The sequence below is a fragment of the Actinia tenebrosa genome, unplaced genomic scaffold (genome assembly GCF_029948245.1).
Source record: "Actinia tenebrosa isolate PJP-AT-01 unplaced genomic scaffold, QUT_ActTen_1.0 PGA_scaffold12__29_contigs__length_12842862, whole genome shotgun sequence".
Taxonomy (NCBI): domain Eukaryota; kingdom Metazoa; phylum Cnidaria; class Anthozoa; order Actiniaria; family Actiniidae; genus Actinia; species Actinia tenebrosa.
Window position 1 is genome coordinate 12,446,141 of NW_028292572.1, and position 23,435 is coordinate 12,469,575.

A 23,435-nucleotide genomic window follows, 5' to 3' on the forward strand; every position below is an offset into this window, starting at 1 on the left:
AAAATAAAATAGAAGTAAATGAAACAAAACATAATTCAAAAATAAAAACAAAATTTAAACAAAATACATCATCCAATAAATAATGGTAATTAATCCGTGATCATTGCTGCAAGTATAGATAACTTGCATGTACAGGTCTTGTTGGATGTCAATATTCAATAGGAGAGAACAGAGGGTGGGTCAGTAAGGTTTTACACGAAAAGGTCCTACTATATATATGGCTTGACATCAACCTAGTTTCAACCCTCCCTTATGCATAAACGTCCAATCAAATCATTATAGCCCCTCTTCCTATGACATGCCTGTAAATGGTTATCAGTAATGACCCTATGATGGTATGACTCACCCTTTCCTCTAGATCTTTGACTTTTGACCTAAGAACTGCTTCAGTCGCTTCTAAATGGCTGATTTTCTGGAAGAAAAAAACCATGTAGCTTAGGCATGTTTTGTCATAATATAGCCAATTTACACGGCCAAGTGTGATACACAGCCATCATGGACCACCTCACTCTCAGCTATGCTCTAAACTCAATTCAATCTCTATTGAACAAGATGTTTAAATGCTTGATTATCTTCTTACCTGTGGAAGAGCAGTAAGACTAATTCTTGCTTGTTTCAAAGCTTCTATCTCCATGACATTGAGAACATTAGCCTAAAGAGATATAATAGTTATGCCAATAAAAAGACTGAAAATAGAAAAGACTACAATAAGAGCAAAAGAAATGAATCCAATCCCTTCTATTCATTACCTTCTCATTCTCCATTTCTTCTAAATAAGCTTTCACTTCTTCAAGAGACAATGGCAGTTTCTGGTATGATGAAGATATTCAAGTTAAGAAAATTATAAGCAAAACTCTGCTTGGGAACTTTGTGATCATTCCTTTGCCTTGTCTCCCCCCACCCCACCCCTCCAAATGTCACTTACCCTGTCCTCCTTATCTCTCATCTTTCGTGGACTAGCAAACTCATCTTCTGAACCAGCAAACTGAAAAAACAAAAGGGAAAAATATTGAGCATAATCAATGAGAACCGTCTCTTCCACTTCTCTTCCCATTACACAACGAAAAGCACCACTGACAGTAAAAAAACCTACATTATACTGTTTACGGTAAATACTCACAGACATCTGAGACATCTCCTCTAGTTCAAACTCTAGGAGGTCTTTCTTGTCTTGAAGATCTATCAAATGCTATCAGGCAAACATTAAAACACAAGTAAAGAATAGAACTATTGCAAGTAAAGAGATATTGAGTACAAATTTCATTGACTTGTGTACCTCAGTGTTCTTAGTTAGGTCATTCAGTGCTCTGTCTCTTTCATTCTCTGCAGCAATAAGCTGAAATACAATAAAATCAAGTCAGTATGGGAAAGATGAATGGATGGGGGAAGAAATGGATGAATGAATAGATGGAAGAATAGGCGAGAGATGTATAAATGCCATTCAAAGTAAGAAATTCTTAAGGAGAAAGGAAAATCCAGAGGCAATAACTCATGACAACCTTACTATCAATCTCAATATTACTAGCATTTAATAGCATCATTATGATGATATTTTACCTTTTGATAAAGAATCTTGTTGTCATATTGTAGCTGTTGCAGATCTTCAACACCACCCTGTTCAAGTACAATAATTGTATATTGATTGTCAATCTATTTAAATAACTAGCAAGAATTAACTTCAAATATTGGTATTTTCAAATAACTAACTATAAAGGATTGGATATATACCGTCATTATCTCATTTGAACAAACCTGCGCATTGTTATCCATCATTCTTTCCAGTTCATGTATCCTGGTTTGGCTTTCTATCAGGTCAGACTGCAGCTGTTGACGCTCCTTCAACAATAATTACCAAAAGTACTTTTAAATACTAAGAACATGTCCACAGAAATATTTATCAAAGCAGCTGGTATGTGCAGTGTAAGCTGAGTGTATATGTACTCCAATATATGTGCACATCAACTCTTTCCATAGTTACATTGCATATTATGTTGGTCCAAAGGGATTAGTAGGATTAATTTAAAAGCACACCAAAGTTCCTGTATCGATACACATATATAATATGGCTATACTAATAGATTTATGCAGTTACTGACCAGCTCGTCGCGTTCTACGTCAACAGTACCACCAACTTGTGCTTGTAATAATGCATAAGCTCTTTCTAATGCTAGAAGTTCTTTGGTTAGTTTCTTTAGCTTGCTGGCATCTGAACCAGAATCAGTTGATGACTGTGGAATAAAATTAATATAAACAAACCATGTCTCTAAACTATAGAATGTTCTATAGTTTTATATGTACGTACAGCTAACTTTTGCCTCAAAGATATCTAAAACAGACCTCAACAATTATAAAGCAAGTTCCAAGATATCCATAATCACATGTAATCTATTCAAATGTCTCTTAATAAGCCCTATATCAGAAAGGATTTGTCAGATCAGACAAAACCCTGGCAAACTTCCTATAAAATGTAATGAGCTGGTTGTGCTTATGTACATGTTAGATACCATGGAATTTTAATGTTGACAAATGACTTGTAAAGTAAACAGGGATTATATACGGACATTTATATGTTTATTTATGCAAATAAAACAATAGCATGCACCTCTACAGCTACTCCTTCCAACCCCTTCAATCCTTCTTCTCTATCTTTTCCCACTTAAGTTAAAGCAAGTCAAATTAACTTGGTCACTATAAAAGGAAAATAATTCATAAATACAAATTCATACAAGAATGCTTTAACTGGAAAAAAATATGCAATTAAAGAAAGAGTGGATTATCTATTACTTCTCAAGGAATTGGTCAAATATTTGCTGATAATGACAGTTTAATCCAGTGTTGGCTATCATACATTAAAATACTTCTGCAATACCTCTGTCTAGACATATATAGGGGAATGATTATTCTACTTTGGTCCCTTTGTAGCACACCTGATATTTACATTATATATCAAAAAATGCCACACTTATGCGAGTTTTAAGAGCAGACCAATGCTTGATGTATGTAATGGAACTAAAGATTCCTCAGTGAATATATACATTGTTAACACAGAGAACAATGAACATGTACATGTTGTGTACTCTATTAGACAACAGGTACAGTACCATGTTATACCTACCATTTCAGAGACGTCACTACTGACATCAGAAACTCCTGATGCAGCATCATCATGTTCATGTTGTAACACAGCATCCACAGAGGTACGGCCCTGACACAGATAAAACAAGTTTATACTAACAAACTTAGTAGTAGACTATAATTATAGATACTGAATTCTGATTCACTATGCTGGTTTGTTATCAACAACCAGGTTTATTGAGCACTAGTGATAGGATACTAGTGATCTGCCACTTCTTTTCAAATGTGTAGCGAGAGTAAAGGAGCCTGGCTGACCCTATATGGAACAGCACTTGAAAATGAAGGAGCTACATATACCAACACTAAATATATATTCCTTTAACTGCATGTGTGGTTTATCCTTACCAGTTTTAGCTTTTTCCCACTTTTCTTTCTTTGCTTCAGTAGATCTATTCTCCTTTCTTTTTCCTATTTGACAAATTAAAGTTACCATCAGCAAGGTGTTTGAAACATGTTGTGTTGTAACATGGTTCTATACAATCATATTGATCATCAATTACAGAAACATTCAGAAGAAAAAATTACCATTAAGTTTTGTTTGAGTTCCTCAATAGTTTTACTTTGTTCTTTAATTTGCTGCTTGAGTGTTGCAATCTCTGGACCATCAGTCTGTGATGCATCTTGACCACGTGGGCGAACTGCCTTTTTACTGCCAACATCCTTGCCACTACTAGTAGAACCAGGTTTTCTTTTCTAGACAAACATTTTTATTCTAAATAAGTTGTATGAGAGATATAGGATGATGTACATGCTGGCACTTAGGGCTGTGCACTTTATTACTCAACCATCCCCAAACTCATTTAATTGAGGTCTAATGAGAAAGAAAAGTATAAGACTCAATACTAACTAGAGCATTGATCTCGTCCTGTAGAGCCTTGTTCTTGCTTTCCAGCTTCTTGCTGTTCTGTGTTATTTCCAAGTTCTTCTTTTCCAATTTCTTATTTTGGTCTTTTGCATCTTTGTTGCTTCTCTCAAGCTCTGATAGCTAACAAATGGAATTCATATTTTTTAATTTATCCGATTATTCATAGGAGATACCTGAGACTCTTACAGTGCTTTTCAAAAGCATGCGAAGAATCGTCATGATAATGAAGATATATGATGGATGTCAATCAAGATGTCTCCATGACATTTACAAACACATGGCACAATTAGCCCTTGAAAATTTTGTGCTTTAAGACCATATCATGGGAAACTTTCATTGATGTCCACCAAAACCCTATTTTGTTCTGAGGGCAAAGTGTACAATTTCACACGTGATTGAGAAACACTGTACTAGTGTCTACAGGTCAAAAAGACCAAGCATTGGTTAGTCTGCGTTGCAGCCTTCTAGTGGATCAATCTGCCCACTCCTCTCACCCTAATCCCCACCAGGGGGCTGCTATTCAGGCTATAAGCATTAGTCAAATGTCAATTACAGTTTACTGGCAGTTATATTCTAATCATAATAAATACTTACTAATTCGGCATTTTTTGTTGCCAGTTGCTGGTTTTTCTCATCTAGTTTCTTAACCAAAGAGCTCAGCTCTGTATTCTTTCTTTGTAGTGTTCGTATCTCTTGGTTGACACCATGATACTTTGGGTCCTACCAATAATAATATTAATATCGTTAGAACCACAAATATCCAATAATAATTAAGACGGATTGATGATATGAAGTCACTATTATATCAGTAATCAATTCCTTTATCATACTTTTGGTATGAGTAATGTTCCAAATAAGCTGTCTGAGTAAGTTGTCAAGAAAATTTATGAATGAGATAAGTGATGATATCTCCAACTATCAGTCTATATACGCTAATGCAATAGCATCTAGTAAATAAAAATATTGCATGGACTAGATTTAAACTAGACTAGATTTAAACATCTTAATAGTCAACAATTTATAGCTATTTTATATCAAAGAATTACCTATGAGGTTGTGCTTAAATCTTAAATGTGATGCCATGCTAAGAATACTTGTAAATACTGTCATAATTCAATATTATCAGTTGTGGCTAATACAAGAGCAACGTTTCTCGAGTTTATATTTTATTTACAATTATGATCATCATATTTCTAAAATAAATCCATTAAAAGAAACTATGTTTTACAAAGTAGATAGATTGGGAATTTCTGTAGAATAAAGAATCATAATATTTGAATGTTACTACATTAGTTTGTATATGAAATTCAGATCACACAAGAAGATGTGCAGGTGCCAACAAACACAAACTTGTTCCCTACACAGCTTCATGCAATCTTAAAAATAACTAAAATATCTATAACTAAAAATAATAAAATCATTACAAACCAATGACAGAGGACTTTCCATATGGAAATGGTGGAAATACCACAAAATTGTCTTTCATACAAATATCACATTTTTAGAAGGTAAAAATTAAAAGAGCTTTTTCAATCCAGCTGATGGCAGATTGTGTTTGCATACATTAAATATGCCTGGTGTTCTAGATGTTTGTAATACTCCTGGTATGTTAAGGAATAACAAAATACTGCCACCAGTTAGATTGTTTTCAATAACTCTAGTCTGCTATTGGAGGAAACAGAATTTAATTTAAACTTCAATAATAACAAAAATAGACATGAATGGACTCTATTTTAATAGTAATATTGTATGGATTGATAAAAATGAGGAATAATTTGTGAAATGTAAAACTAACAGTAGTGAAAAAATATTAGATATAAAATAATCTGTGAGAAATAATTTAAATGAACAGATATTATTTTTGTTTTTCATGTCATGGTTTCTCTGCGATTTTTAGCAGATTCTAGTAGTCTAAATGTGCTATTAATAAATATTACTAGCAAATAACAATAATTGTAAATGATTACATACTTTAAGTATTATTGTAATATTTCTTAGTAATGTATAGTTGGATCTGACAATAGGGACATGGTTTATTTCTAGCAGTCAGACTAAAAAGCCAAATATATTAGAATTGACATGCTATACATGTAAAGCAGTTTTTTTAAATGTCTATTTCTTGATCTGATATTATGCTGCTTGCTTCCTAGTCTGTGAAGAATGTCTGTTACAGTATAGCCATCATGAAGGTGAAAACTAAACAGACGCCTGATGTATGCACATACAATGATCCCTGTCTCTGATTGGCTAATCTATTGTATTGATCAGCAAATTAGGAGTAAGGATCATTGTATGTGACTGATTTTATACACGGACAGTAATAGTTTCTCTAACAGATGCAATGCATTTAACCTATTGTCTGGCCAGAACTGGGACTTGTCTGCTCAAATCTTTGCCCTGAAGGTTATTTTGACCACTGACGTTTAGCCAGATATGAAGTATGACTAAAACTCACTTGTCCTGTGGTCATGACCAGGGGTTGATTGGTGGTTATTTTGAGCTCTGCCCTACCATATGGCTGTTGTGAAACCACTCTATAATCATGATAATAAATAGTATACTCACAGTGTTAGGAGAGGGTATGGTAGGTCCACTAGTACTACTGTCAGGTTTAATCGACGATGACATACTATTATCCCAAGCATCAAAAGTATTAGTTTTCTTCCTTAATTCCTCATACAAGCCTTCTTTTTCCATTCGTAACTTGTTGATGTGTCCAGAATCTATACCAAGCTTGCGCTCCAACTGTTCTATGATGTTAAGAAGTTGTCGCATCTCACCCATCTGAAAACCAAACAAACAAAAAAAATTCAGTTTATAAATTAAAACTTCTATTAATAGTTGTTTTCTTGTGACAGTAACAATTAATATCATATATCAATATCCACAGAAAATAAAAATCATTGGCAAAGGCAATACTTTTACAATTAAACTCAAGATAAAAATATCACACATAATTATGGCATAGCTACTTCAAAATGGTTGTTTTATATTTAGTATTTTAATACTACCCTATACTCAAGTCAAATTTAACCTCACCAGAAAGACCTTGTACTAAATATACTACATTTGCTTATAATTTAGGGTCTGGTTACTTTGATCTTATAGCTTTTTAACTTTCTTTTTGATATTTTGATGCACATACTGCATACAACATTATGAATGGTGGGCGGGGAAAAGATCCATGAATACTTCAAAATAAATTATTAAATAAAGTGAGAAAAGAAACCATTATCTTCTTTAGCTTTTAGTAAGGCAGAACCTATAAAATATCATACAAAAATTGTAGACTTTAAAGTAAAAACTAAATAGAAAGCCTGTTATTTATACAAAGAAGAGGTTTACATTTGCAAGTACTTGAAAAATTATAATTTATAATCAATGCAAACAGAACTGAAATATTATTGCTCAGACTTTTATGATAAATGTTATGATTTATCTACATGGTGAGGGCTATCAGGCTCAAAATAAAATTGAAAATTCTTTCAATGATTATTTGACTTCTACATTTTCAACATTTAAACCTGATTGGAATGAAATAACTGGATCCATTTGTATTTTTGAGTATAAGCTGACAGTATTCATGTACACATATGCGAATTATATTGAACAAAGGAATTTTTGACTTGCCTGATACTGTACTGATTATCAGCCATTATCTTCCACCAAACCATCAAAGAATAAATGATGATCAAACACTGATATTGAAGATACTTATTTCTTGATTCTTAGTTTTAAAGGAGGGTCAATTGTGTATCTTTTACACATGAAAACATGTCAAGCAATAATCAATTGTTATGTGCATTTCAAAGACGTACAGTACTGAATCACCTGTTGATCATCCTTGACCATTAGATCCAAACACCTGTCTGATCTATTTTGAGGTTACAGAATAACTTAATATCAGAAATCTAGGTCAACAGTTAACCAATCCTGTTCTACTTATAAACAATAGTCTTGGCTATTTTAAAGTCCAAGAATTTTATCATTTAATTTTACTAAAGGGGTGAAAATCCATCTACTCTTTTGTTATGGTGAAAGATGTTTAATAGTGATAACGATGTACTATTCACGGTTCATTAAAGATGGACTTTTCTTTGTGTAAATCCAGTTTTTGTTCGCACATCTTAACACCTTTTTGTTTACTTTTCTACTGTTTTCTGTTAATAAAATCATATTCCATCAAAAAGAAAGTAAAAGAAAAAATTTCAAAAACATTTTGTCTATTTTTATCTTTTTCATAATCGCTATGCCTTTAGAGAAAATATTTGATACTACTTTTAGTAAAAACATCAATAAAAATATTATACCAAAATATCTATCAAGCCATCCTATTTTCTCAATAATTGAAGTAAAATTCCTTCTGATGTATATATATATATATATATATGTTATAGGAAGTAAATGGATAATCCAAGCATATTAGCCTGTCATGGCATTAATGTTGTTTCCTTGGCAACAGGATATATACATACTGTGGGTTATATATAGCACAGCTATATATATATTTATATTATTATTCTATAACTTTCATGCAACAAGCAAAGGGTAATGCTATAAAAATGTATCCTGTTTACAACTGAAGCAATATGCAGTCATTTCACATTGTGCTTTTAAATGAATTCAAACCTTCAAATATGACACAAGTCTAAAGCAATGTTGACGACCTGTTGACAGCTAGTCACAGCACAGCTTTGCCCTCCATAAGCTTATTATAGAATTATGATTGGATATTATGAGACGTATAATACCATTATACATAGACTATATTACTTTCGTATCTGATATGGTAAGGGTTGAGGTAAGATCGAATGTAAAACAAGTAAAACACCTAATTAGACATAATTATTTTTGACAGCTTGGGTAATAACACTTTCAATTTTGTATCATTCGTTGGATTTAATTTATAGCTTATTTTACTCAACAAAACCATCAAACACCTATTCTTTTGTAATTTCTTTGGTTATAGAAGGGAAAAGGAATAATAGAGGTTTTGTTTTAGGTTGGTTGTTTTATGGATGGAACTGTATTTCAGGTGAACAAACAAATGTCATGTTATATGCGTAGCAGAAATACTAGCTACTGTTGGTCGCAAATATAATAGTCAACAACAATCAGAATAATCTGTTCATATGTTCACCACTGTACCTTGTACTTAACCTATTCTCTCTCATCTGATATAAGGCTACATTAAACATTACAAAAACATAAATATCGCTGATAGATTAAATTAGATAAATGATAACTGTATCATGCGTAAAGCTATCTCGGAGTGACTCCATTATCATACTCACTTGTCGTCTACTTTCTTGCCAAGAATTGCGCTTGAATTTCTCTAATTCTATCTCATGTTCATGGAATATCCTCCGTATTTCATCAGCTTTTCGTTTATCAGATTCTTGCAGGGTTTTATTAGCTTCTTCAAGCTCTTTTTTCTGCATTCTTAAATCCAAGATTTCTTGCTCAAGTCTCGTCCTCTCGCGATCAAACTCCTTTCTCGATTCCTCCCTGGCTTCACTCCATATTTCACCACGTAGTTTACCGCGCAATTCATCTTTTTCTTTCCCCCAACTCTGCTGTGCCGTCCTTAGTTCATCATCCTTCTGTTTAATGATTTGTAAGATTTCTTTTTCCTTATCTTTGTGTATCTGTTCTCTAAGAGCGGTTAGTTCATTAGTCTTCTCCTTGTGAAGTTTAGACTTCAGTTCAGTTTGCATGTTGGCTGCTCGTCTTTGCTCTTCTTCTCGAGCGTGTTTCAAATCTATTGATTTTTCTCTCCTTAACTGCTTTACGAAAGCTTTCTCAGCCTCTAGCTCCTTATTCAAACTGACTATTTTCCTTCTCAAGTCCTCAGTACTGTACCGTGGTGCTCTTAGTTCTGCAGTACTTAGAGAAGCGCTATGGCTGAGGTTGGGATGTGAAGTAGCACGTTTATCTTCCTTGAACTCAGCCTCACCAGAAGGAATCTTTTTCCAAGACTGACTCCTATTCATGGTCATAGCTATATCTTTTCTTCTTCAGTCTAACCAACCAGTTGTATTTAATACGAGCAATTATTTACTGCTATCCTTGAAGTCCACCTGTAAAAACTTGACACCCTTTTCCATGTTTTATCTTCCTCTAGCTTTCAGTTCTGCGACCGCGGTTTGAGATTCTACACCTTATGAACCATGATATTCTGAAAATGTTCATCTTATCAGGAACATAAACTATTGTAGGGGTATTCAATAACCACAGAGTTTAGAGTAACTGTTCTCTGTGAAGTAATTCAAAGGACGCAATATCTGACGGTGTGAGGAAGATAGCTCACGCTTGCTTGTTGTCATGCATCACACTACTCAACCCCTCCCCCTGGGGGCGGTGGGAATGTATAAGGCGTGTACAAGGAAGTATGGGAAATGAAATGAAAGAAAGGCATAAAAGAGATCAGAGATTTTATCACAGAATAAATTAAAAGCCGGATTAATCAAAGTAAGGAAACACAACTTCAAACCATCTAAAATATTATTCACTATTTCTGTGAAACTAGGTGCGTTGTTTCGGTTAAGCGGGATTTTTCATTTTCAAACTGAGGCATACGAAGATACCGCATTTCTAAGAACTTTCAACACGACAGCACCATAAATCAAAAGTTCCAGGCAAAACCAAAAAAGCCGATGCTTGATGAAGGCGTCTTTTAGGACGAGTGTACAAGATAAATGCAGTCAACATGGCTACAGGAGGGCAGACATTTTGACACTGTCTCTTTAACATACCTTTTATTCCTTCCTTTCTTTGAAAGGTTTAAACCAGTGTTAATCCCATCATTATTATTATTTATTATTATTATTATTATTATTATTATTAATATTAGGTTTGTGCTTGTTAATTTCCCATTTTCCCATTCTTTTATTTCTTTATTTTTTCACTCTTTCAACGTGATCTTCTCATATTAATCCGTCAGCAAGTCTTTATTCGGTTCAAAAATATGTTATGACTATTGGAGAAAATATATACACTGGCGACTGAAATAAGTTTTTATACCTTTGCCAGATTTTTGATTATAAAAATATAGTGGGGGAAAGTGAGATAGTTGGAATGGCGATTTCCGAAGAATGCAAAATGATTGAAAAACCTCTTAGAAGTATGCGGAAATTATCTGAAAATATAACAGAACTATTTGCAATATACCATTTAGCCAAAACATAAACCCTGTACTCAAACCGTGGTAAAAACCTTGGTATAAACCAGAAACGTTTTTTTTTTTTTTTTTTTTTTGTAATCATAAAAGCACGTGATAGACACGTGATATAATGCGCTAGTGTGATTGGTTAGTGGATTAGAAGACAGAACGTCATGGTAAACAAACACTAATCTGAAAGACAAGTCTGCGTAAATCTTGGGTTCAGTGAATAAAAAAGATTATTGTCGCCTTTATTTGGCCTTTTTACTTCGACAATCATGGCACATCATACTAACGGAAATAGTGAAACATCCAGCGAGTCATTAAATGGTAAATATCGAGTAAGAACGTGAGAAATCGTAATGATTGCGTAGGTTGTTCGATTTGTGTTTTGGCAACATTTTGATAATGTTTTGTTATTTTTTTGTTATTCGTTTTAGGATCTTGGGTGAATTTGGATGGTTCTATGCGCAATGGAAACAGTGTTCATCATTCTCCTACAGGCTCACAATCAGGAGCTATGGAAGATCTTTTAGCTGAGGCAGTAGAGGATCATTACAAGCAAAATTCTAAGTTAGTAAAGGACCATATCTACTGCGGCTTGTTCTTGCGGTTGCTGACGGCGTTATTTACGTATCTTGTCATCTATTTTACTTCCAAAAATACCCTCTTTACATCCATATTACCTACTGGCTTTGCTAATCCATAGTTTTAAGCGTTTCCTCACCTCATATTTTTGTCATTTTCTCTTACATAGCGGAGAAAAGACTCCTTCAACACCAAGTCCAACCCAAGAACTCGCCCAGGTGAATATAATAGCGGGAATAATATGTTATTCATTCATTGTGTGTTTATTGTTTCTTTGCCTTTTTCCGCCCAGTTTCTCGTTTCTAGATACGAATAAGAGGCCACTCGACTAATTTTCGTGTTGCTTGAGATAACAAGATTTTCTCACGATACTAAAGAGCTTATTTCCTTTGGGATTTCGTGATCAAGAAAGGAAAAATCAACCGAGCTTGACATTTGTCATTAATCTTCAGAACTATTATTTGTTCGATTAAAGTTTGCATTTAAAAGCAAGAGTTAAGTCACGGCTTTACTCTGCCTTTTTCAATACCAAGCTTCAAGTTGTTGCTTAATATTTATTATACGGGTTTTACATACGTGTACAAATCATATACAAGGGCTGCACCGTGGGAGGGGAGGGCGTAAAAACTAGATATTTCTCTTAATATTTACATCAATCTTAGATCTTACTTGCTTCAAATATTATGATTTTTAGAATTAATTTTCTAAATTGATTATTAATATATATTTTTTAATTTCAGAGTAGTGTACCCCTTCTACCGCAGGAGCCCAAGACTGATTGGATATGGGAGTGGTCAAGTGGGATTGAACGAAACCCGCCAAAGTTAGTTTTGAAGAATTTTTTTCTATAGGCAATATTGTATCAAACTTAATATCTTCTGTTCTTTTAAAGGGAGTGGAAGCTGCGACATCCAAGTGAGAAACAAAAAAAGACACATTCTCATACAAGGCTGAGCCTGAGAAAGACTAAAGTCATGAAAAGGTTGTCACTAAAATAATTTCATTAATTGTAATATCACTCTACCATCAGCCTTCCAGGGGAAGTAGCCAGGATTTTCCAAAGAAGGGGAGGGGCAAATTTAAAAATTGCCATTTTGTTTGTGTGCCCACTAACCCCCCCCCCCCCCAAGACACCTTACGGTTTACAAAAATATCAAAATTTAAAATTCAGTTTTACATTTTAAAAAAAATTGCCATTATGTTGCTGCCATTTTGTTGCAGCGAAGGGGGCCCTGGTGCCCTCTCTATGCCCTTGTACAGCATATTTTGAAAACAGTTTTCATAACATAGATAAACTGTATGCACTCATATCCAATGACAGTCCAAGAAATTGGAAAATTAACAAATGATATATGATTTTACCCTTTTTTTAGTGACCTGCTGAATGTTAATTTCTATATTGTTGTGCCAACCATTATCTTTACTCACCTTGTTGCCTTTGGTATTGGGTAAGTAAATTTCTTTGTCCATAGATTAGCAGAAAACAGTGCGGGGCCTAAATTCATCTATCATTTCTTAATCCAATAGTCTTTATTTGCATGTTCCACTGCCATAGTCCTATAGCCATTCATGAACACAGCTCTGGCAGTACAGTGCTCAACATTAAGGCAAGCCCAATACACTGGGACTAGTAAATAATTTGCTCCAGACCAGTGAAAATTAGGCCTTACTTTACTACTCCATAGACTAGTGGGTTTTTTGGATTACCTAAATAAGCTACTAGTAGAATACTGGATTTATAGACTTACTAGCTTATTGCTTTATTATCCAAAAAAGTAAGTGCCGAGAACTGCAGTAGAATGTAACACCTTTCACATTTTTACATTCTATATTTTTCAGAGTGTATGTTGGAAAAAAGATGGCTGTCATCCAGAGCTCATGAATAAACAAGTCCATATTGACAATTCACAGACACCTGATGACAGAATTATTTATCAAAAAAATAGAGCAATTGAAGCAGACATACATTTTTGAAAAAAAGATGTTTTCCAAGAAGGTGCAACCAAAATATCACTTACAAATCCTGGTAATAATTATCTCTCAATGATAAGGTCATGAGAATAAGTGAATTACTTGACCTTATTGTTACAATCAACCAGTCTCTCAGTTGATAATCATTATATGAAGAAATGCTTTGTACTATTTGAAAAAATGCATTTTTTATTATTCCACTATCTTTAGACCTTTATAAAAGGAGTGTGCTAATATTTAAAAGTTATAAGGGAGCTATATAAGAGGGAATAATCTTACAAAAAAAATCTGACATTCCAGCTAGTACAAATAAATAAGTTATTGGGAAACAAAGAGAAAAATATCATAAAGTAACTTGGACAGATAATTATGAATTTTAAAAATGCACCTATGTCCCATTTTTTGCCGTTGGTTTAGAATGTGTTTAAAATGTGTGAATGACTTAATCTATTACATAGTGCAGTTTTCGTATGACCGTGAAAAGTTCACGGCATGAACACGGTCGTGACACAGCAAGGGATACGCCAGACAAATCACATTTCACGAGAATTTACTCTCCATCCAATCAAATACCCGGAACACGGCATAAACACGGTGAGGACACGGTCACGCCGAGATCACGACACTTTTAGACCATTATCATATTGTGCGTGAAAAAAATCAGCCAATTAAAATTCTAGAAAGTATCATGGTCACAGCACGTCACGCTTACGGCACTGAGCTTTTCACAGTCATACGAAAACTGCTCTAAAATATAATAACAATTGCATATAATTTCCAATGAGAACTACTACTAATATTCAATACCTAATTAAGGCCTTCTGACCTTTTATATTATTAGAAAATTAACAGACAGTATTACTAGATGTATATAGAATGATGTAGTATCATACAACACCTATTAAGGTTACATGTTAGCTACTACATGTACTTCCTATAGTTCATGATTTCACTGGACATCACACCTACTACTTGCTCCTTAGTTTGTTCATAGCCCTGCAATTCCTTTTTTCCTGTGTACCATGTGAGCAAAGTTTGTAAATACAAGGTCAGCTATTGCTAGGTTCTTTAGTATTTAAAAGATATAACTAGCTAAAAACTATTGTGAGCTGCGTCGGTGTTTCTAATGAAACAGTAATGATGAAAAGGTAAATTATACACCGTGAAAAGATGAAAAAACTTACTGATGTTTCGGACGCTAGTCCTTCGTCGGAGTAAAAGAGCTCTTTTACTCCGACGAAGGACTAGTGTCCGAAACATCAGTAAGTTTTTTCATCTTTTCACGGTGTATAATTTACCTTTTCATCATTACTGTTTTTTTAGTATTTGTTTAGCTATAGCTTTTTTGGTTTTAGTATTAGGCAATTTGGACCAAAAGAATTGCAGGGTCTTCTTGTTGCTGCTGGATAATTTACAACACACTGTATGCATTCATGTTAAAAATAAGCTCTGCTTCTAATGTATGTAGCTGCATGCATTGTGTAAGGTAACTGGCATTTTAGAAGTCAATATTTTTATTAATTTGTTGCTGCTATAGTTGAAGTATAGATTAATTCTCTATCTTTTGTATAGAATATTGCATTGCATATTATTCAAAAATAAATCCAGTGACACAAACATTTTGTGTAATCTATCTGCATTTTTTACCCAAATAAAAAAAACTTACCAAAAGAAAATCACTGACTGATAAATATGAGAAACCCCTGCTTTAAGGTTTCCATAAAAAATGTTATGGATAAGTAAGAAAAGCTCTATAAAATATATTAATCAACAGGGGCAGATCCAGGATTAGTCCCATCACACAGAAAAGCGTTAATTGTAGTGGTGTTGGGTGTGGTCTCACATGCCACTGACGAGGACAAGAATGATGCAATATTCCACTCATTTTATTTTCATTAGCATACTTATTGGCAATTGATTTGAATCTGCTGCTGGTCTGTACACCCAAGACAGATTGATTACAGTATAATTATAGTCCCTTGTTGAAGTACACCTTATCAATGGCTGGTCCTCCCATCCTTCTTATTTTCTCTTGAAGTTCTGGCTCTAGATGTTGAACCTTCAATGAACTGAAATACAAAAGACACATGGGAAATTCCTAAATAATACTGTAAGGTGGCAAACCATTAAATTAAACCAAACAAAACATCAATTTCTCAAACCCTGAGCAGCAACTAACTCTCAGAGACTGAATTGGACTTTGGCATTATAGGTTGTGTAAGAGTAAGGTATGCTGGTGCCTTATCTTTCACTTTCATGATCAAGGAATAAGCCATAAGGTTACTGCAGATTTGATCCCACGTGGGAATTGAGTTTGTTTGAGTTGCCATAGGGTTTTGTGTGGTTTTCCTCCCTCCACAAAATGAACACATGAATTGAGTGTGGCATGAATAGAATTCTTGGTGTTTCTGGCAGAAATACAACTCACCATCTTTGTGGGAAGATTGAGCAAGCAACTGGCACCATAAACGTCAAACTAGCCCCAACCATTAACATCTGAAATGGTCCATGTAGAAAACGAATCCTCTGTCACGTGATAAAAATAAAATATAAATTAGGATACAATATTATTGTTAGTTCTTATGTACTGCTAAATATTCTCCTTCATAGTTGTCCAAGGTGTTAAAAAAAGGTCTCTATCATTACAAGCTCACTGTTCATCTTGCTTTGATGCAAAGGCAGTGAACTGTGACTGGAAAGGGGGACTATTGGAATAAGTAATAAAAACAATAAGGGAGATATATACCTGCATGAAGTGATATCTTTCCAACTTTTCCATGATAATGGGAAGGATTGCTGTGAAAAGGGAATGGGTTAATTTTTCTGTAATCTCATTCATTCATTTGCCTGTTCAACCAATCCTTGAACTCATTTATCCCATAATTCATGCATCATTGATTCTCAATGCAGATAATTGTATCATTCCCAATCCATTGATGAATGACTGATTTATACAACATTTGCAAATCCACAATTATTTATTCTACATTAATCTACCACATACACATTTGCCTTTTCTCATTCTTCCACTCGCCCATTCACTGAGTTGGCCAGTCATTCAGTATTTTGTCCATCAATCCTGCACATATTCATTAATTCATCCATTCAATCAATCTGTTCATCCATCCATCTTTTCATTTGTTAAACCATCCGGTTAGGGTATGTCATTCACTTGCCCATTCATTCATTCATCTATTCATCCACTCATCTATTCATCCACTCATCTATTCATCCACTCATCTATTCATCCAATCCTCTATTCATTCACTCATCTGTTCATCCACTCATCTATTCATCCAATCCTCTATTCATCCACTCATCTATTCATCCACTCATCTATTCATCCATCACTCATCTATTCATCCAATCCTCTATGAATGTACTCATCTATTCATCCACTCATCTATTCATCCACTCATCTATTCATCCACTCAGCTATTCATCCACTCATCTATTCATCCACTCATCTATTCATCCACTCATCTATTCATCCACCCATCTATTCATCCACTCATCTATTCATCCAATCCTCTATTAATTCATTCATTCATTCATTTAGTCAGACATGCATGTATCTTCATATTACATACTCATTCCTGGAGCTGCCATGGCTATTCTTGATATAACAACCTGCGCTATGCCTTTTTTAGCAGCCTTTTTTGATTGACCAATAGGATTTCCATCCTTGTCAAACACCATAATCCCATTAATTAACTCCCTAAAAAAACAGAAGAAAATTACTCTACAGGTCTCAATCTATCAATCTCATATCCACAGCCTGAGTTTCTTTTGGCCTGCGGTGAAGAACAAGGGCATGCACAGTTTTCCGGAAGTGAAATATATATTTATCGATGAAAATCATGCTTTCAAGCAGAGTTCTGTGTTTATTTCCGATCAAAATAAGAATTAGAAATGGGGAACATATTTTATTAATTTTGGCAAAGCTTTTAATGTATGTGCTCTTGCCGGAAGTCCTAGAAATCCTGGTCTCAAAAAATGGATTATGCCAGAGCCCTTATTCTTAGCCGCAGGCCAGAAGAAACGCAGGCTCTAGGTACAAGATTGTCAATCTATATAAAATGCTTTTCTGACATGCGTAACCTATTCTAACCCTCACCAATGTGATAATGTTTATATGCAATTTAACAATTAAATAACAGTTTAGTATTGTCACCTTTGTCTCATCAAAGGAATATTGACACAATTAGCAGCTGCAACAGCAACAAATGGAACATAACGAGCTATGATTGGTGGCGCTGTCTGTGAGAGAAAAGAGAAAATCAGTTGCCACTGCTCTTTGCAAAACAACATCAAGTTAAATGCGGGGTTTTCATTAAGGGTTGAAAATCGGAGAATGCTGCAGTAATGTGTAACTGAGCAAAATTCTCCTGCTTGAACAACATACATGAGACATACATGATCTTCTTCTATTTTTTAAAAACTTAATAAAAACCCAGCTGGAAATGTCTTATTCAATTACCTTTATTAGGCTATTGAGTCCCACAGATGCAGCAACAGCACTGGTAGTGGCTGACACATATGCAATGCCTATTTGCCTGCAGTTGCGATAAAAAATCACAATTCAATTAAAGTGCTACTCTGACGAAAATTGCTCAAACTTGGATTCAGCTGAAACTTCCTAAGAATACTCTTTAAAGGTCCAATAATCACTGAATTAAGTGTTTTCTTGATATTCAGGACGAAAGTATGACATTTTTACAATTATTTTTGGAGTCTGTGACGTCATATACCCAACATCAAACATTGCTACATATATTTCTTTGTATATAAATCCTTAATTTATTTTATTCCTATGAAGCCCAAAGGGTGGTTAATGTGCTTATTTCATATAACTTGTGACTATAATTTATATTTTGGGGGTGTTTGGGTATTTCTTTTTCGGCTTTACTACTGATATTTTGATTATAAACTACAAAGAAATGTATGAAGCGATGTTCGATGTTGAGTGTATGACGTCACAGACTCCAAAAAATAATCGTAAAAATGTCATACTTTCATCCTGAATATCGAGAAAACACTTCATACAGTGATTATTGGACCTTTAAGAGCATTCTTAGGAACTTTCAGCTGAATCCAAGTTTGAGCGATTTTCGTCAGAGTAGCACTTTTATGCTTGAGCCTTTGCCTTTGGAGAAAGTAGTTTTGTAAGTTAATTTTAGTATGTGACAGAACTGATAATATTTGTATAATGTAGTTTACATACTTTCCAGTAATCTCAGACTTTGCATTTCTGTTGGTATAGTTAACTAGAGCATTGAAAGACTGGTTGACCCACTGCCAAAACACCACAGCTGGGACTGTTCTGAAATCAATACAATAATATGATCACAGGCAATGAAAAAAGGGGGAGTTACTTAATTTATTAGAAATTTATAAATGTATTTATTTTATTTATTTATTTATTTACAAAAATGTATTATAATCGTGTCCATTTCAATTGAAAAACAGTGTTCATGTTATATAAGCAATTGATCTTATAATATTGGATGGAGTAAGTATAAGTATTGCGATTGGTTGCCTTTATCATCTTGATTAAACTTACCTATACCACTGGAGCATTGCACCAGTTATAGCCATTCCCCCAGGCACCTGAAACGTCATGCGCCCAATAACATTCATTCTTTCACCACTATCTGGGTGGAATGCAGAGTCAGTCAAGTGTTTAGCATTCCATATATCTTCAACAGAGAGTCCAGGCCTTTCTTTGCCTTGTCTGGAAAAAAGTGAAAAATGGGAAATGAAAAATGGGAAATCATAATAAAGCTACTAGATGGAAATGCATAATAAAGATACAGAAATGAAGGCATTATATTTCTAATATCTTTTTTCCTTAATTCACATTTATAAGAAGTTCAGCTTTAACTTACTTGTAATCTTCAACTATTTGTTTTGCATCGTCAAGTTCTTTATTAGTCTTGAAGCCTTTTGTCCAATCAGTAATAGCAAAAAAGTGCTTGAATCTCCCACTGAATGTTGATTGGTCCCATCTCGGCGCATCTAGGTTGAGTCTTTCACCCATCTTAACTTAATTAGTTTTATAGCAATAACTAAAGAAGCTACCTCATTAGGTCTGAAAATCAAAAGACGTTTGTTTAAGATTTCAATTAGTTTTTTATCACTTGATTTGGGCTCCCTGTGTTCATAGTCTTCGATAAAACAGTCAGTACAGCATTTCATAAAAATCGAAATGAATAAAAATTTAAGTCAGCGATAATAATATTGGGTGTTATAATATATAGCCTACATATATATATATAGACTAAATAAGAGAACAAGACACTTTAGCTAAGGCATTCCTAACACCAGTTTACTAGTAACAGTGGCCTTAGTGTGTGCTATATCATCCCTGTTGTCTTCTAGAAAATCAGCTTTTATTTTACTAAAGAACTTAACAACCCGAGAAATGTTCATAAGAACAAAAGAACTAATTATACGAAGTTCACAAATTAAGATTAAATTCGATTTTCTGCCGCCAAAAGCAAAACCCTTGAGAGGACACGTATTCACCACGCTTGATCAAAAACCAACATAGGTCTCTGATATTTAGGAAATTTAGCAAAAAATATCGATTATCAGTGGTAAGGAGCATTGTTCTTACCTTAGCTAGTCATTCTACTCCCTAGAACAGTGTTAGAACAATGTTTTACTTGGCTTCTGAGCCGCCTTCCACGATCAATGGAACCAGACACTAGAGAGCCCCATATCACCCGCCCGTTCAACGGGTTTGGAATTGCATATCGCCTTAGGGGGGAGGGGTCAGTAATGTGGACAAAAACACTTTGCAAAATTTGTAAAACAATAATTTTATTGCTTATATTATTAATTGTTTTACTACCTGTTGATCAACATATCTACCTAAAACCCCATGAAATTCAGCAGGCCATTTTTTGTTGAACTGAAATTGCTTGAATGTGATCTGAATAAGGTTCTAATTAGATTCCAGGGGGAGGGGGTAATGGGAGGAATCTGACATCAAAAAAAGCCACAAAATGGGTTACAAGATATGACAAAATAGTTTGACCACTTTACTTAACACTCCTCTAAGCAGTTTGATATAAAGAAGCTTTTGAAGAATAATTTGTGAAGAAAATCAAAGTCAAGTGGACGACACTTCCATTCCTCACTGTCAAAACAAAGAATTACCTTTTTGGTATGATTTTGCAAGTTTTTAAAATTTACTGCTTTTTCTACTTTTTGCAACGAGCAGCCACAACTTGCAATATCAACCTTCATTGAGTGACAAGTCTGCAACTTGCAACTGACTTACAATTGATTTTGTTGCTCATATTACTAGAGTGCAAACAATTAATCCGTGAAACACTAATTATTAAATAGTACAAAATAGTGCTAATTAAACAATAGAAAACAATGGATTTTGCATGAAATTGTGCTATTTAGTATTACTAAAGTTTCACGGATTTACTGTGGTCACTCTACACCAAACAGGAGAAAATATATGAGTTGTATCAAAAAGTGAAAACACAACATTCTTTAATCTAATTATTAGATTACAAGCATCAATACATTTTACCATCAACCCCTAACATTGAATATATCTATTATTACACTTCTATCATTTACAACACCAACATTGATAATTATTCTACTGTACTGTGTAATTTTTTTTTGATATTTGAAAAATTACAGAATAGTAATATCCATGTACTTGAGTGAATGATGTCAGTTACAGCTTTATTATCACTTTGATTTCATTCACACTGTACCAACAAGTGCCCCTGTTCCACTAACCAGATTTCAGGCTTTATGTGTAAATTAATGTACAATTAAGTTTGATACTTGAAAAAGGATTAATAATAATATTCATCATTGGAACGACTCTGGCAGATTGCTAAACTACATGGTGATTGAAATATGTTCTGAAAGAAATACAAACAAAAAAGCAATTAACCATCACTCAAAGTCTTGACTAGGGTCTTTCATTTTCATGTTTATTGTATGTACTCTGTTTTATTACCATTAATTAAAGTCTTCTTCCCCATATTCCTATGATTTCCTTCAATTGCTTTCCTTCTATTATTGGTCCAATTAGCGGGTTTAACTGTGCTAAGTAACAGGCTAACCAGCTACATAGTGTCGAGTTAAGGAGAGTACATGCAAACATTGTTAGAGGTAGAATTTATGCAAATCAAAAACAATATTAGCACACAGTTAATAAGCTATGCCCAATTAGCAAATCGACGTTCCTTTTCTATGGTTTGTACTCTTATCGAACATGGAATAGCGTCAGCATATGATCCAATATAAGCGCATATATCATATTGCATGGATCATATGCTGATCCAATATGAGCGCACATATCATATCGCATGGATCATATGCTGACACCATTCCATGTTCGATAAGAGTACAAACCATAGAAAAGGGACCTCGATTTGTTTTTTTACTGCAAAAAAATTCACCATCAGCTATTTTTTCAATGTTTTTTAGTGATCAAAACAACCAATGGAAAGTGGGCATGCTCGTTGTCAGCTTATTTGTCTGTCCTCTTATTGATCATAAAAAAATAACCAATCAGCACAAGAGAAATTAACAATTTGTGGTAAAATCATTGATATCTGTCCAATCCATGACTATGAAATGATTTTCATATAAGTTGAGAATCGTATGATGTTAGTAATAATGTACAAGATGCAGCATTAATTATATGCATGTCATTATATGCTCGTGCTTATATGGTAAAAGTCATATGCCTAAGAGTACCATAGGTATAGCTATGGTATATAGTTATAGCGCTAGTTGTTGTGACAAAAGGTACTGTCATTCCTTAGCCAACCAGAGATCAAGTTGCTGATAAAACAAATGAACTTGCAATGGCAAGAACTACTGTGACAATGGTGGTAATGTATGTAAACACCAACTAGTATATATGATCTTGCTTGATTAAAGGATACAATAACCAACAGCAGACTGCCGTCAACATCAACATGGTTTGAATAAGACTGAAAATAGAATAGAAATATAAATTTGAAGACTCAGTCAGCTGATACTAAAATTAAAGATTAATAAACATAATAAAACAATATTTATTGATTGAAGTATGTTGTTTGGCATTCTACACATCACATGATAATCACTCTTTATAGAACCACAGACAAGACAATGAAGTCAAAACATTACATCGTAAATGATAATAGTTACGAATAACTCAGATGATATAAAGTAACATTGTTAAAACGTTAGCCTGCCTACTTGGAACGCAAAAGAGAAAATTATTATGTACACAGAACAACAATAAGAGAAAAGTAAAGGCTTAGACTAACATATTCGAAAATTATTATACATGATTCAACTTCTCAAACGTTAACATTTATCTAGGTAGGTTAGGAATAATCTAAGATTAAAGAAAACGGAAGGAAGACTGATGTCATCTTAAGAATCATGAAATATTCGTACCTTTTATTCTTTCCCCGGATAAAACATGGTACCACTGCACCAATGATAACCCAGAAAACAGTTACTACGACAATTGGAATTGCTGCTGCCCCTTTAGCCGAACCGTCGTTTGGCAAAGAAGACATTTTGATCCTTTTTCTTCTCGATTCAAAATGGCGACCAAGTCATGTGAATAATATGACACAGGCTACCCATGTGATGGAAAATAGTAAAACACAGGACACCCATAAGTTGTAATTTTATTTCATTTCTTTATTTTATTTCATTCTAACTTTATTG

At 34.0% G+C, this 23,435-nt stretch overlaps 4 protein-coding genes across 7 annotated transcripts in view; 1 reads left to right on the forward strand and 3 right to left on the reverse strand.

Moving 5' to 3' along the window:
- LOC116293757 (uncharacterized) overlaps positions 1-10,331 on the reverse strand; it is a 41,725-nt gene extending 31,394 nt beyond the window's left edge. For 3 of the 4 annotated variants that reach the window (XM_089028431.1, XM_089028430.1, XM_089028433.1), the window contains exons 1-16: positions 9,295-10,331; positions 6,566-6,784; positions 4,595-4,720; positions 3,983-4,120; positions 3,661-3,828; positions 3,481-3,543; positions 3,116-3,205; positions 2,097-2,228; positions 1,753-1,836; positions 1,558-1,614; positions 1,277-1,336; positions 1,121-1,189; positions 926-985; positions 750-809; positions 581-652; positions 347-412 (exon numbers count right to left, since the gene is read on the reverse strand). In XM_089028431.1, coding sequence (XP_088884557.1) covers positions 347-412; positions 581-652; positions 750-809; positions 926-985; positions 1,121-1,189; positions 1,277-1,336; positions 1,558-1,614; positions 1,753-1,836; positions 2,097-2,228; positions 3,116-3,205; positions 3,481-3,543; positions 3,661-3,828; positions 3,983-4,120; positions 4,595-4,720; positions 6,566-6,784; positions 9,295-9,999 — 2,169 coding nt within the window. In that variant the 5' untranslated portion in view covers positions 10,000-10,331. Of the gene's footprint in view, positions 1-346; positions 413-580; positions 653-749; positions 810-925; positions 986-1,120; positions 1,190-1,276; positions 1,337-1,557; positions 1,615-1,752; positions 1,837-2,096; positions 2,229-3,115; positions 3,206-3,480; positions 3,544-3,660; positions 3,829-3,982; positions 4,121-4,594; positions 4,721-5,428; positions 5,559-6,565; positions 6,785-9,294 lie in introns of those variants that run through there. The other variant, XM_089028432.1, reaches the window with a different exon arrangement.
- Positions 10,332-11,331: 1,000 nt separating this feature from the next.
- LOC116293738 (BCL2/adenovirus E1B 19 kDa protein-interacting protein 3) lies at positions 11,332-15,338 on the forward strand. Its single transcript, XM_031701199.2, has 7 exons — positions 11,332-11,492; positions 11,603-11,735; positions 11,920-11,968; positions 12,491-12,573; positions 12,643-12,732; positions 13,124-13,198; positions 13,590-15,338. The coding sequence occupies exons 1-7, from the start codon at positions 11,441-11,443 to the stop codon at positions 13,630-13,632; spliced, it is 525 nt and encodes a 174-aa protein (XP_031557059.1). The 5' UTR covers positions 11,332-11,440; the 3' UTR covers positions 13,633-15,338.
- Positions 15,339-15,589: 251 nt separating this feature from the next.
- LOC116293736 (sideroflexin-2) lies at positions 15,590-20,463 on the reverse strand. Its single transcript, XM_031701197.2, has 10 exons — positions 20,341-20,463; positions 19,610-19,812; positions 19,285-19,455; positions 18,946-19,044; positions 18,202-18,277; positions 17,896-17,981; positions 17,312-17,439; positions 16,468-16,517; positions 16,150-16,247; positions 15,590-15,790 (listed from the first exon to the last, which is right to left on the reverse strand). Exons 2-10 carry the CDS (start codon positions 19,759-19,761, stop codon positions 15,691-15,693), a joined length of 960 nt encoding a protein of 319 aa, XP_031557057.2. The 5' UTR covers positions 19,762-19,812; positions 20,341-20,463; the 3' UTR covers positions 15,590-15,690.
- A 753-nt stretch (positions 20,464-21,216) lies between these two features.
- LOC148912279 (V-type proton ATPase subunit e 2-like) lies at positions 21,217-23,324 on the reverse strand. The gene is made up of 4 exons (XM_089028575.1): positions 23,157-23,324; positions 22,655-22,702; positions 21,718-21,826; positions 21,217-21,619 (listed from the first exon to the last, which is right to left on the reverse strand). Exons 1-3 carry the CDS (start codon positions 23,279-23,281, stop codon positions 21,724-21,726), a joined length of 276 nt encoding a protein of 91 aa, XP_088884701.1. The 5' UTR covers positions 23,282-23,324; the 3' UTR covers positions 21,217-21,619; positions 21,718-21,723.
- Between the last annotated feature and the right edge of the window lie 111 nt (positions 23,325-23,435).